The sequence below is a fragment of the Lactuca virosa genome, chromosome 9 (genome assembly GCF_052849685.1).
Source record: "Lactuca virosa cultivar CGN04683 chromosome 9, Lactuca_virosa_CGN04683_v6, whole genome shotgun sequence".
NCBI classification, from domain to species: Eukaryota; Viridiplantae; Streptophyta; class Magnoliopsida; order Asterales; family Asteraceae; genus Lactuca; species Lactuca virosa.
The window spans coordinates 244,360,749-244,374,145 of record NC_136434.1 but is presented as its reverse complement, the minus strand read 5'-3'; the positions used below and the strand labels follow the sequence as shown (position 1 = coordinate 244,374,145).

General features: G+C 39.6%; 1 protein-coding gene across 1 annotated transcript; it reads left to right on the top strand.

Moving 5' to 3' along the window:
• Window positions 1-7,455: 7,455 nt before the first annotated feature.
• LOC145140438 (uncharacterized) lies at window positions 7,456-7,911 on the top strand. Its single transcript, XM_079073932.1, has one exon. It carries the CDS (start codon window positions 7,456-7,458, stop codon window positions 7,909-7,911), a length of 456 nt encoding a protein of 151 aa, XP_078930058.1.
• The last annotated feature ends 5,486 nt before the right edge of the window (window positions 7,912-13,397 follow it).

Sequence of the window (13,397 nt, the reverse complement as noted above, 5' to 3'; positions counted from 1 at the left end):
ACACAGTTGTTAGGAGGGCTGTGGTTCAGATTTTGAACAACAGAATTTGGAGTACTAGAGTTGGGTTCAGAGGTCCGATTCAGGTCCAGGTATGTCAGAGGCGAAAATTGCATGGAATCAGGACATTAGACAACTATAGGCTTAAACTCAGGAATAAAAGATGCAAAATTGTCAGGAACTCATGAAGGGGTGACAAGGTCGAAAAGGTGTATGCGAATGTTTAAGGTTCGGAGCATCTCCCATAAAAATCAGATTTTGTAACTCCTTTAAGAGACAAACAATTGGTTTCGGAAACTTACTTCCAAGACCAGGAGCTTTTGACCAAGGATGACAAAAAATGTGAGTCATCTGTTCATTTGCTTCAAGAATGTCTATGGCATGGTGCATGGCATCAATCTTAGTATTAAGATGTTTGTTATCAGAAATTAAAACATTTCTTTCAGAATAAGTGATTTCACATTTGACTTAATTCACTGTCCTTCTTCTCACTGGCTTCTATGGCTGACTCATAGGATTTGTAAATGATGTTCATATCTGATTGGATCTGGGTTAGATGCGGTTCACAAAGAGACAAGTCAAAGTTATTAATAGAAATCATAGATTTTACCTGTTGAACGATGCTTTGGCCGGGTGGATCGTTGGTAGCCATGTAGTAGTAGTTTGGCTCAGCATCTTCATCATCTCTTTCAGACCCAGACGAGTTTCTGCCAGTAGTGACGTCATCATCATATCCAGACGACGAATACCCTTCCACATCCCTTGATACAGTTGTAACAAAAGCCTTTTCACTTTCAGCTAGTTCATGCGCTCGACATGAATTGGAAACATAGTCCTTGATCTTCGGTTTTTGTGGGACTTTGGCTAAGCAATCTTTGGCAAAGTGATTTGCATGTACGCATTTGTGACACACAATCTTGGGTTTTTCAGACTTCGGAAGTTGCGGAGGTTCCGAGGTGTGATTCAGAGTATGAAGATTAGGCTTGTAGGCGGGTGGATTTTTGGAAGGTTTGTTGAATGGTTGATGATTATTTTGGTGAGGAGCTTGAAAACGGCTGTTTTGGTGAGGATTTTGGAATCGATTGTTGTGAGGCTTGTTGAAAGGATGATTATATTTCATGGATAGTAGAGCAAATTCTTGTTGAAAACGTAGTTCGGAGTCCATTTCATCAGGGTTAAGAGTTTCCATAGATTGATAGTTAGAGTTTGTAAGAACAAGAACGGTTGGAGGTGAGGGTTGAACAGGAGGAATGTATGGAACAACAGTATATATGGAACAACAGCGGTGAGAGGGTCCGAAATGGTTGGGTTTGAGGTTTGTGGATCATAAGAACTAACTAGAGCTAAAGGTCCTCCAGTGATTTCGCGTAGAGTTTGAACAACATTTGACTAATGACCTTAAAGCTCATCAAAAAGTTGATAGAGCTTGAGCTTTTTCAGAGACCCATTGCTCTGAAGACATGATTTCACGTTTCCCCATCCCTTTCCGAGACTGTTAATGAAATTGAGATTGTACTCAAGTGGAGTTCGGACTATTCCATGAGCTGTCATGTTGTTGACAACAATTCGATATCTATTTGAGGCTGAGGCAACAGATTCACCAGGTGTTGTAGTGAAATTGTCAAACTAATTGACAACCGAAGTCAGGGGCTTATCCTTCATGTTCTCTGACCCTTCAAACAAATCTTGAAGTGTGTCCCAGATCTCTTTTTCAGACTTACACAGTTTTATGCGCTCAAAGAGAGAAGGTGGAACACCAAACACCATTTCTGAAAAGGCAACTTGATCAGCATGCAACTTCTCAAGATCATCAGCAGTGAGAGGTGTTTGTCGTTGTTGATCTTTTCCCAAAAGAGTTGAAACATCATCTCTAACAACGGTTCGAACTGGAACATGAGGATCTTCTTTAACGGATCTCCAGATAGATTCAGCCTTTTCTTTTCCAAGTAAAAATCTTTCCATTCTGACTTTCCAATGATCATATTCTTCAACAACTAGCAGTGGGGCACGTGTAGGGCAACCCACACTATTTGTAATTTGCATTGAGTACATTTGTTGGGTATTAGGATCAGCCATTGAAGTTATGATATCTTGAGAAAAAGTGGTATATAGAAGAACTTTTATCCTGAACACATAAATGATCGAAATACCAAGGTAATCTCGAATCAACTATAATCTGATCTTATGGATTCAAAAGACAACCACTCAAGCTCTGATACCAACTGAGAGTACAAAAGATATGATGCGCAGGGAGAAGGTTTGAAGGCTCAAACCATGATTTAATGCTTAAGATCGATGTCTGCTTACTAAGGAATGTTACAGTCAAGTCTGGCAAGACCAGTCAAGTCTAAGTTAATGCATTCAACAAAGTGTTCAAGATATTAATGAAGATTTAAGATAATGATCAAGGTAAAGACAATAAATGAAGAACAAGAAGAATGTTTGATAGAATAACTTGGAAGGTGAAGTAAACTAGAATACTGCTATATTTGTTTGAACAATTCGTCACTTGATTTAACATAGAAAGCGCCTTTAAATAAGATAACTGATTACATCGTACTAACCAAATACAAACATAGGACCGGATAATAGAGTTATTTTTGACACTCTGGTTATCTAGGTTTGACAAAAGAGACTAAGTCCTATGACATGTTAAATCAAGCTAAATGACAAATACAATTAATTCAGACGGACAATAGACTGATTCTACATCTTATCATTCCGGACACTACTTCCATTCCGGAATGTTCGAAATGTTTTCTACTTCCGGACGCAACCTTCACTTCAAACTACACACTGATTTCGCACCAACTTCTATTTCGGAATCTGAGGCTGACTTCGGAACTGCCAAAAGGTTAGTGATTTCAAGAGGTTCCCTTTCAGGTTCCAACAATAAAATGTTGAAATCATCTTACATATATTCATAAAAATCATGAATCATAAGGTTTTATAAGTCAAAATTTATTTGTCCTTTGGACATTTGCATGTACTATCTCTATTTGTTGAGTGTGGGATAATCCTTATATAAAAAGTAGATAATATTTGCTTATAACATGAAAATCGAAATCTATGTGGTTAACACCATTTTGGTTACTAAATATCGTGTTTGAGGTACACACACACACATAAGGAGATACCAAAAACTTATGTCAAAATATGTTGTTTTTTGGATACATTAATGTCTCACTTTTCAAATTAAAGTTGGTACAAGTATTTGTATAAAAATGTTGGAGGCTTCATTTGATTTTTCTAAAAATCGTGACCTTTATGGTAAAACTGACAAAATAAGCTATTTTGTAATATAAGTTTCAATCGGTCAAGTATGAGAAATAGAAATCACAAAATTTTGGTAATTTTTTCTAAAAATAACGTTTCTAGTAAAACAGATATTACCACTAGACATGATTATAACCGATTATTAATATAAAGTCATATAAATAGTTTTCACAAAAGGTATACAGGTTAATCTACAAACGGCATAGTTTGTGTGTCATAAAACATATGTCGTAAAACACATGTCATAAGACACATGCCATAAAACACGTGTCATAAAATACGTGTCATAAATTCTCAACAGTGTTATTATTTCATAAAATAAGAAAAAGGGAGTCGTAGTTCACGTAAATCTGTTAATGCTCTAGTGAGACATTCACTTCACTGTACCTACCTAGCGTACACTATAAGTCCTGCATTATAACCAGAGGCTCCTCGAGGGAGAGCAAGATAGTTGTGCATAGATCTATACGGGATTGACAACCCCTTACCTGAGCTGTTCGCTACAGCTAGACAGGCCAGTCTAGGGTGAAAAATATCTTACCGATTCCGACGCCTGAAGAACGTCATACATGCATAACAGTCACATTAAGCATGGTTATAATAACTCACTTAGGGATTAACATTACTATCTTGGTTTACGGGAAGCTTACATTTCGCCGGTTTTATTAAAATATAAGATTGTTTACTACCTTTCAGTACACTATTGCTTACATTTATGGTCTTAGGGTTTAAGACTACAGTTTTCATACATAAGGAAATATTGGATTTTCTGGGAACATACATTTTACAATTACAAGGAAAAGAACACACAGGACATGCATACATATATTTTTAGTCGTTGGTGTAAGACTTATAACTCATTTTTATAGAAAGTATCGAATTTTCTGGAGATATACAAACCATTTTTAAACATGGCAGTTACAAATCTTTTCATACAAATATGCTTATGAACTCACCAACATTCAATGTTGATGCTTTTTAAAATCACCATTATTCTCAGGGAACCAGTAAGAGGCAATCAACTCTTTTTAAGATCAAGTGATGCTGCACTATGGTATATTACGTTTCTGTCACTTTTGTGTAACTTATGAACAAATACAACTATGTAAGTTTGTATTCTCAATGTATGGTGCTTGGTTTGGAATGTTTCATTTATATTCAACTGTTATGATACTATACAATGACGTCATCTACCCCTGGGCATTTCCACCGTCCTGGTTCGGGGGCGTGACAGATTGGTATCAGAGCATTGTTTATAGTGAACTAGTATATCTAACCATACAAGATATACAACTAAAAATACAATGGGACTAAAACACGCTGACCAAAAGTATAATTTAAAAATATAAGTATTTTATAAAAAATATACTTACACGTGTGCATATTAAGAGTAGTGTCCTAACAAGAAACAACTAAAAAGTCTTTCGGGGAGCTGGGCATCGCAGCTAATCATAGACAGTTATGTAATCATATCTAGGGTAAATATAGCCTGATCAACTATATTTATTCGAGATATGACCAACATGTGTTTAGGAGTGGTTGAGATGGACAACAAATCTAAAACTTACCAACTTTAAACCAAAAGGATCTAAGAACAAAACACAATGAAATAAAATACCATAGGAGTATTTTGGCATTTTATGAATCTTTCATATATTTTCTTGTGCTTATATTCTCGTACAGACGCCATGGCAGGTTTCCACCATCTGGGAGATCCTTATTTCCCCACCCAGGGGAACAGAGGATGGATCAAGGAGGATCCCGAGGAGATCCTAGAGGAAGAGGCGGAGGATGAGCTTGAGGAAGAAGTCTAGGAAGAGGAAGACCACGAGGATGAGTCGGACATGGAGTCCGAAGTCATCGATCATCCCTACATGGCTAGAGTACCTACACATCGTTGGGGCTATAATGGCCCTACGCCCCACTAGGCAGATGACATTGAGAGGTGGAGCCGACATCAAAGACAACACTCAGCTTATGGTATGGAGCGAGGTTTTTACAACCTCCGCCATTGAGGACCCGCTGACCGAGCCCTTCCCGTTATGATCCGTCGGATCTCAGACGTTGGAGATCAGGCTCAGACGATAGAGAACCGAGTTATGGAGACGAGAGTTGATGTAGAGGTCATGGACGCACGCACTCGAGACCTCGAGATGGATTACTACCCTATGGACTGAGTCATTGAGGACCTTACTACCGTGCGAGCGGAGTTAAGGGAATATCAGCAGAGACATGCTTCTCTTGAGGAGAGAGTGCTTGTAGCCGAGCGCCAACTAGCTGAACTAGAGGGCGCTTCTACTTCATCCCAGGCACCGCAGGGGAATACTCGACGTGATAGGATCCATCATACTCACCATCTATGGTAGACTAAATTTTTAGGGTACGCGTTAGTGCTACCCCTTTCTTTTATATTATATGTAGGACCGACCCTACTTCTAAGTGATTACACTACTCAGAGGCTCGTTATGCTGCCAGATTGTTATCTTGATGTATTGTAGACCTTATAAAGGTCAATTTTCCAAAAGTTATGTACCATTACTTTAACATTAATCAAACAAACATGTGTTTTTATTTATGGATGTTGGTATCTACTATGTCTTATCTGTTCATTTTATTTGATATAACAAGATTTCAATTATATGTACAAAATAATGCTCGATAACCACTACACTCGACATAGCTAAATGCGATGTTTCATTACAATAGTATCCACATCATAACCCTTATCCAAAAATTTACCAAATTCCACTTGTGGCATTAGAATGTCGCCCCGAAGATACAACCGACGCAATAACAACGCAACAACACCACCGTCACCGCCGCCTCCACCACAAATGGATTCGGCCATATTCCAGGCGGCAATTACAGCCGCAGTCGTTGCTACTCTAGCACAGATTAGAAGCAGTGGTGCAAACGGAGGCGGAAGCGGAAACGGAACGGGCAGTTCCAACCATGGGGTTAATCAAGGGCTTCAGCGAGCATGCACATATAAAGACTTTACAAACGGAAAGCCAAAGGCATTCAACAGAAGTGGAGGTGTTATAGCTCTAACTCGGTGGTTTGAAAAGACAGAGTCAGTCTTTGAGATCTCTGGCTTCCCGGAGGAAAGCAAAGTTAAATTTGCAGCCTGTACTTTTGCCGATAGAGCCCTTTCATGGTGGAATGGCCACGTCAAGGCTCTAACACTCCCAGTGCTGAACTCAATGACTTGGGAGGACCTCAAAACCATGATGCTTGAAGAGTACTGCCCGAGGGGTGAGGTACAGAAACTCGAACAGGAGTTATGGAATCTCACTATGAAGGGATCTGACATTGAAGCTTACACTGCCAGATTCAGCGACCTGGTAATCCTGCGTCGGGGAATGATCATTCCCGAAAGCAAGAAAGTTGAACGATACATCTGCGGGTTATCACCTCAAATTCCAGGGAATGTACTTACTGCTAATCCGACAACATTCGACAGCGCCAAGCGCCTTGCTCAAAGGCTCATTGATCATGGGGTACTGAAGGGCATAATGACTCCCGTTACTGAACAAAAAAAGGGGAATGATCACAAGAGAAACTCTGGAAACAAGAGGAAAGGGCAACAAAATCAGGAGTCTGCAAAGAAGCAACAAATTGCGGCAGTTCATGCCGCTACCACTCCTGCCACATCAGCACCTACCAAGACATATACACGTAATCCCCCAAACTGTGATAAATGCAACTATCATCACAATGGTGCATGCCTGGAGATGCACTATACCAACTGCAATATGAAGGGGCACACCGCCCGATACTACAGAAATAGACCAACCAACCTACCAATTCTGGTGTGAGTCAAGCATGTTATGGGTGTGGAGAAACGGGTCACTACAAAAGAAACTGTCCAAAGGCCAACAACAGGAACACAGGGGGAACAGGAAGAGTCCTAGCAATAGGACATGAGGACGCAATGAAGGATCCCGCAGTGGTCACTGGTACGTTCCTCCTCAACAACATTTATGCATGCATTTTATTTGATAGTGGGGCAGAAAGAAGCTTTGTGAGTCATACGTTTAAACACCTACTCAACCAAAATCCTCAAGCATTAAACGAAACATTTACTGTGGAAATGGCTAACGGCAAAAAATAGAAACGAAAAACGATGTATTCATAGGGTGCACACTAACTTTAAATAACCACTCTTTTCAAATCGACTTAATGTCGGTTACTATTAGGAGTTTTGATGTGATCATTGGCATGGACTGGTTAATCCCCCACCGTGCCGATATTATGTGTTACGAGAAGGCCGTTCGCGTTCACCTACCTGACAATGAAACCCTGGTTATATATGGCGACAAACTCAGTACGAACCTTCACCTCATCTCATGTATTAAGGCACATAAGTGTTTAAACAAGAAGAACTACGCCTTTTTAGCTCATGTGGTTGATAAAAAGAAAGAGGAAAAGAACATTAAAGACATCCCGGAGGTGTGCAATTTTCCCGACTTGTTTCCCGAAGACCTTCCAGGAATACCTCCAGAACGACAAGTCGAATTTAGGATCGACTTGATACCCGGAGCCACACCAATCGCCAAGTCGCCATATAAATTAGCTCCTGTGGAGATGCAAGAGCTTTCCAGTCAATTGAGTGAATTATTGACAAGGGGTGTATAAGGCCAAGCTTCTCACCCTGGGGAGCTCCGGTCTTATTCGTCAAGAAAAAGGATTGGTCGTTTCGCATGTGCATCGATTATCGGGAACTAAACAAACTTACTATCAAAAACCGGTACCCTATTCCCCGGATCGACGACTTATTCGACCAGCTACAAGGAGCAAGTTACTTTTCGAAGATAGATTTAAGATCCGGGTACCACCAATTATGGTTCCGAGAAGAAGACATCCCCAAGAATGCATTCTGAACCCGCTATGGTCACTATGGATTCGTAGTGATGCCCTTCGGTCTGACAAATGCGCCTGCAACATTTATAGACCTGATGAACCAAGTCTGCCGGCCCTACTTCGACAACTTCGTGATTGTATTTATCGATGATATACTCGTCTATTCACGAAGTAAGCAAGAACACAGTCAACATCTGTGGCAGGTTCTGGAAACACTAAGGGCGGAGAAGTTGTATGCAAAGTTCTCCAAATGCGAGTTTTGGATTCGAAGGGTGGATTATCTGGGTCATGTGGTCAGCGAGGAGGGAATACATGTGGACCATTTCAAAGTTAAATCAATCGAAGGCTGGGCAACCCCATGAACCCCAACGGAGATCAGATAGTTGTTAAGCCTTGTTGGTTACTACAGGAGGTTCATACAGAATTTCTCTAAGATCGCCAAGCCGCTCACCGCCTTAACCCAGAAGGGTGTACCTTTCATCTGGGAGAGGAAATAGGAGGCTACCTTCCAAACCTTGAAACAAGCTCTATGCAGCGCCCCGGTCTTGTCTCACCTAGAAGGGACAGAAGACTTTGAAACAAGCTCTACGCATCCAATCAAGGATTAGGTTGTGTACTGATGTAGCGAGGGAAAGTCATAGCCTATCGTCAAGACAACTAAAGAACGACAAGGTGAACTACACCACGCATGATCTGGAAGTGGGAGCAATCGTATTCGCACTAAAAATCTGGAGGCACTACCTCTACGGTACGAAGTGCACCATTTTCCCGGATCACAAAAGCCTCCAACACATTCTAAATCAGAAGTGTCACACCCCAAACCAGAACGGCGGAAACGTTCGGAGACGGATGACGTCATGTCAAGTATCACAATACATGAATTATAGTAACCAAAGTACAAAGAACCATTGCATTAATAAGTATAAGTTTTACATAAGTGTTTAAACATTACATATTCAAACATCAAAGTAGATATGGTAGAAGACAAAATACGCAGCACGATACTAGACTGTCTTCTTAGGAATCAAGAATACAGAGGTACGACCTTACTTGAACAAGATCTGTTCTATAGGCTCGTACCTCTATATTCTTGATTCCTAAGAAGACATTCTAGTACCATGTTGTGTCTTTTGTCTTCTACTGTATCTACTTTGATGTTTGAATATGTAATGTTTAAACACTTATGTAAATTTATACTTATTAATACAATGGCTGTTTGTACTTTGATTACTATAATGCATGTGTTGTGATACTTGACATGACGTCCTCTGCCCCCGAACGTTTCCTCCGTTCTGGTTTGGGGGTGTGACAGATTGGTATAAGAGCATTGTTTATAGTGAACTCAGTTTTCATGACACATAATGCTGTGCCGGTTCCAACGCGGAACTTTGATGGGTCATAACTTCTTCGTTATAACTCGGATTTCGGTGTTCTTTATGTTTTTGGAAACCTTGTGACATATACTACAACTTAGATAAGTTTATTTATTCTAAATAATCCTTTATCAAAAGGTCATGTTTGACGTGAAATAATGGGTTGTTACAAGAAGGAACTAAATATGAGGCAGCAGCGATGGGTTGAATTGCTGAACAATTACGAGTGCGAGATCTGTTACCATCCGGGCAAAGCCAATGTGGTGGCAGATTACCTAAGCCGGAAAGAATACTCGGTTCGCCGAGTAAGAATGCTAACAATGACCATCCATTCCCACTTGTCTTCACAAATCAAAGAGGCTCAACTGGAAGCCTTGGGACCGGAAAACATCACAAACGAAGCCTTGCGAGGGATGAACAAGAATCACATGATCAAGAACAAAGGAGCCTACTACCTTATGGACCGAATTTGGACACTGAAATTCGGTGGCTTTAGAGACATGGTCATGAATAAGGCCCACAAAACTAAGTACTCCATCTATCCAGGTTCGGAAAAAATGTACCTAGATCTCAAGCAACATTATTGGTGGCCGAATATGAATGCTGAAATTGCTACCTATGTGAGCAAGTGTCTGACTTGCGCCAAAGTTAAGGTAGAGTATCAGAAGCCCTCGGGTCTACTACAACAACTAGAAATACCCAAGTGGAAGTGGGAACAGATAACAATGGATTTCATAACCAAGTTGCCCAAGACATCGGGCGGGCTTGACACTATTTGGGTAATTGACGACCAGTTGACCAAGTCCGCCCACTCCCTGCCAATAAAAGAAACGGACAAAATGGAGAAATTAACCAAGACCTATATAAAAGATATCATGAGATTACACGGCGTGCCAGTATCTATTATCTCTGACAGGGATACTAGTTTTACCTCTCGTTTGAGCAGTCACTTTAGAGGTCATTGGGAACTCAGCTCGATATAAGTACTACTTACCATCCCCAAACAGATGGATAGTGTGAGAGGACGATCCAAACATTGGAAGATATCCTAAGAGACTATGTGATAGACTTTGGCAAGGCATGGGATACCCACCTGCCACTGATCAAATTCTCATACAACAATAGCTGTCACACAAGCATCAAGGTCGCTCCCTTTGAGGCTCTATATGGACGTAAATGCCGATCACCTCTCCGTTGGGATGAGGTGGGAGACACACAACTGGCAAAGGGAATGGTACCCAACAACACTCTCACGGGTCCTGAGATCATCAAAGAAACAACTGAGAAGATCGTTCAGATTAGGGAACGAATAAGGCGTCCAGAGACCGACAAAAGAGCTACGTGGATAAACGACGGAAGCCCTTGGAATTTCAACTCGGTGATCGTGTACTGCTAAAGGTCTCTCATTGGAAAGGGATAATACGCTTTGGGAAGCGTGGGAAATTAAATCCTAGATACATCGGACCGTTCGAAATCCTTTCTAGCATTGGTCTGGTGGCTTATAAACTCTACTTACCGTCTGAAATCCACAATGTACACCCTGTCTTTCATGTGTCCAATATCAAGAAATGCCTATCTGACGAAACTCTCATTTTCCCAGTAGATGAGATCGAAATAAACGAGAACCTTCACTTTGTTGAGGAACCCATAGAAATAATGGACAAGGAGGTAAAACGAACGAAACAGAGTCGCATCCCATTGTGAAGGTCCGATAGAGTGCCAAAAGAGGACCTAGTTCACCTGGGAACGTGAAGACCAGATGAAGCAGAAGTATCCACATCTCTTCCTGAGTTCTCGAGGACCCGCACTAGAACTAACTTCGTGACAAAATTCCCTCTAACGGGGGGATGATGTCACAACTAGCAAATTTAGGACTAAATTCACTTTCCTTCCTACCACCCACGAAAATAACCAATGTGAGCTTCATACCCCAATTTTTTCGTGTTTTACATGCTTTTAGGGGAGGGGGGAAGACAAGTCAAAATTTACGTTTACCCAATGGATATTTGCATGCATCAACTTGTTTATGAAATAATATGTGCATAAAATGTTGAAATCATCTTACATGTATACATAAAAATCGTGACTCATAAGGTTTTATAAGTCAAAATGTGTTTGTCCTTTTGACATTTGCATGCACTATCTCTATTTGTTGAGTGTGGGATAATCCTTGTATAAAAAGTAGATAATATTTGCTTATAACATGAAAATCGAAATCTATGTGGTTAACACCATTTTGGATACTAAAAATCGTGTTTGAGGTACACACACACACAAGGATATACCAAAAACTTATGTCAAAATATGTTGTTTTTTGAATACATTAATGTCTCACTTTTCAAATTAAAGTTGGTACAAGTATTTGTATAAAAATGTTGGAGGCTTCATTTGATTTTTCTAAAAATCGTGACCTTTATGGTAAAATTGACAAAATAAGCTATTTTGTAATATAAGTTTCAATCGGTCAAGTATGAGAAATAAAAATTACAAATTTTTGGTAATTTTTGCTAAAAATAACGTTTCTAGTAAAAGTGGTCGTACTTTTAGTCATTTTTGTAGGTTAAAACCCAAGAATGCTATGTTTAAAAAACAGATATTACCACTAGACATGATTATAACCGATTATTTATATAAAGTCATATAAATAGTTTTCACAAAAGGTACACAGGTTAAACTACAAACGGCATAGTTTGTGTGTCATAAAACATATGTCGTAAAACACATGTCATAAGACACATGCCATAAAACACGTGTCATAAAATACGTGTCATAAATTTTCAACAGTGTTATTATTTCATAACATAAGAAAAAGGGAGTCGTACTTCACGTAAATCTGTTAATGCTCTAGTGAGACATTCACTTCACCGTACCTACCTAGCGTACACTATAAGTCCTGCATTATAACCAGAGTCTCCTGGAGGGAGAGCGAGATAGTTGTGTATAAAATTAAACAGGATTGACAACCCCACACCCGAGCTATTCGCTACAGCTAGACGAGCCAGTCTAGGGTGACAAATATCTTACCGATTCTGACGCCTGAAGAACATCGTATAGGCATAACAATCACATCAACCATGGTTAAAATAACTCACTTAGGGATTAAAAATACTATCTTGGTTTACGGGAAGCTTACACTTCATCGGTTTTATTAAAATATAAAAGTGCATACTACCTTTCAGTACACTATTGTTTACATTTATGGTCTAAGGGTTTAAGACTACAATTTTCATACATCAACAAATATTGGATATTCTGGGAACATACAGTTTACATCTACAAGGAAAAGAAACAAAGGACATGCATACATATATTTTTAGTCATTGGTGTAAGACTTACAACTTATTTTTATAGAAATTATCGGATTTTCTAGAGATATACAACCCATTTTTAAACAAGGCAGTTACAAATCTTTTCATACAGATATGCTTATCAACTCACCAACATTCAATGTTGACACTTTTCAAAATAACTTGTATTCTCAGGGAACCAGTAACAGGCAATCAACTCTTTTTGAGATCAAGTGATGCTGCACTATGGAATTTTACTTTTCGGTCACTTTTGTGTAACTTATGAACAAATACAGTATGTAAACTATGTAAGTTTGTATTTTCAATGTACGTTGCTTGGGTTGCTATGTTTCATTTATATTCAACTATTATCATACTATACAATGACGTCATCCGCCCCCGGACATTTCCGCCGTCCTGGTTCGGGGATGTGACATATCTGGTAGATACTTGAAGTACTAGTCTCTTCCAGACTTTCTTTTCAGATAAGAGGATCAGTTCCTCTTAAATTGTCCGTTTTATCCACAAAAGAAACAAGATCCATCTATGTGGGCCTTCTTGGATTTCTTGGACTTAAAGATGTTGAGTCCATAAAAACATC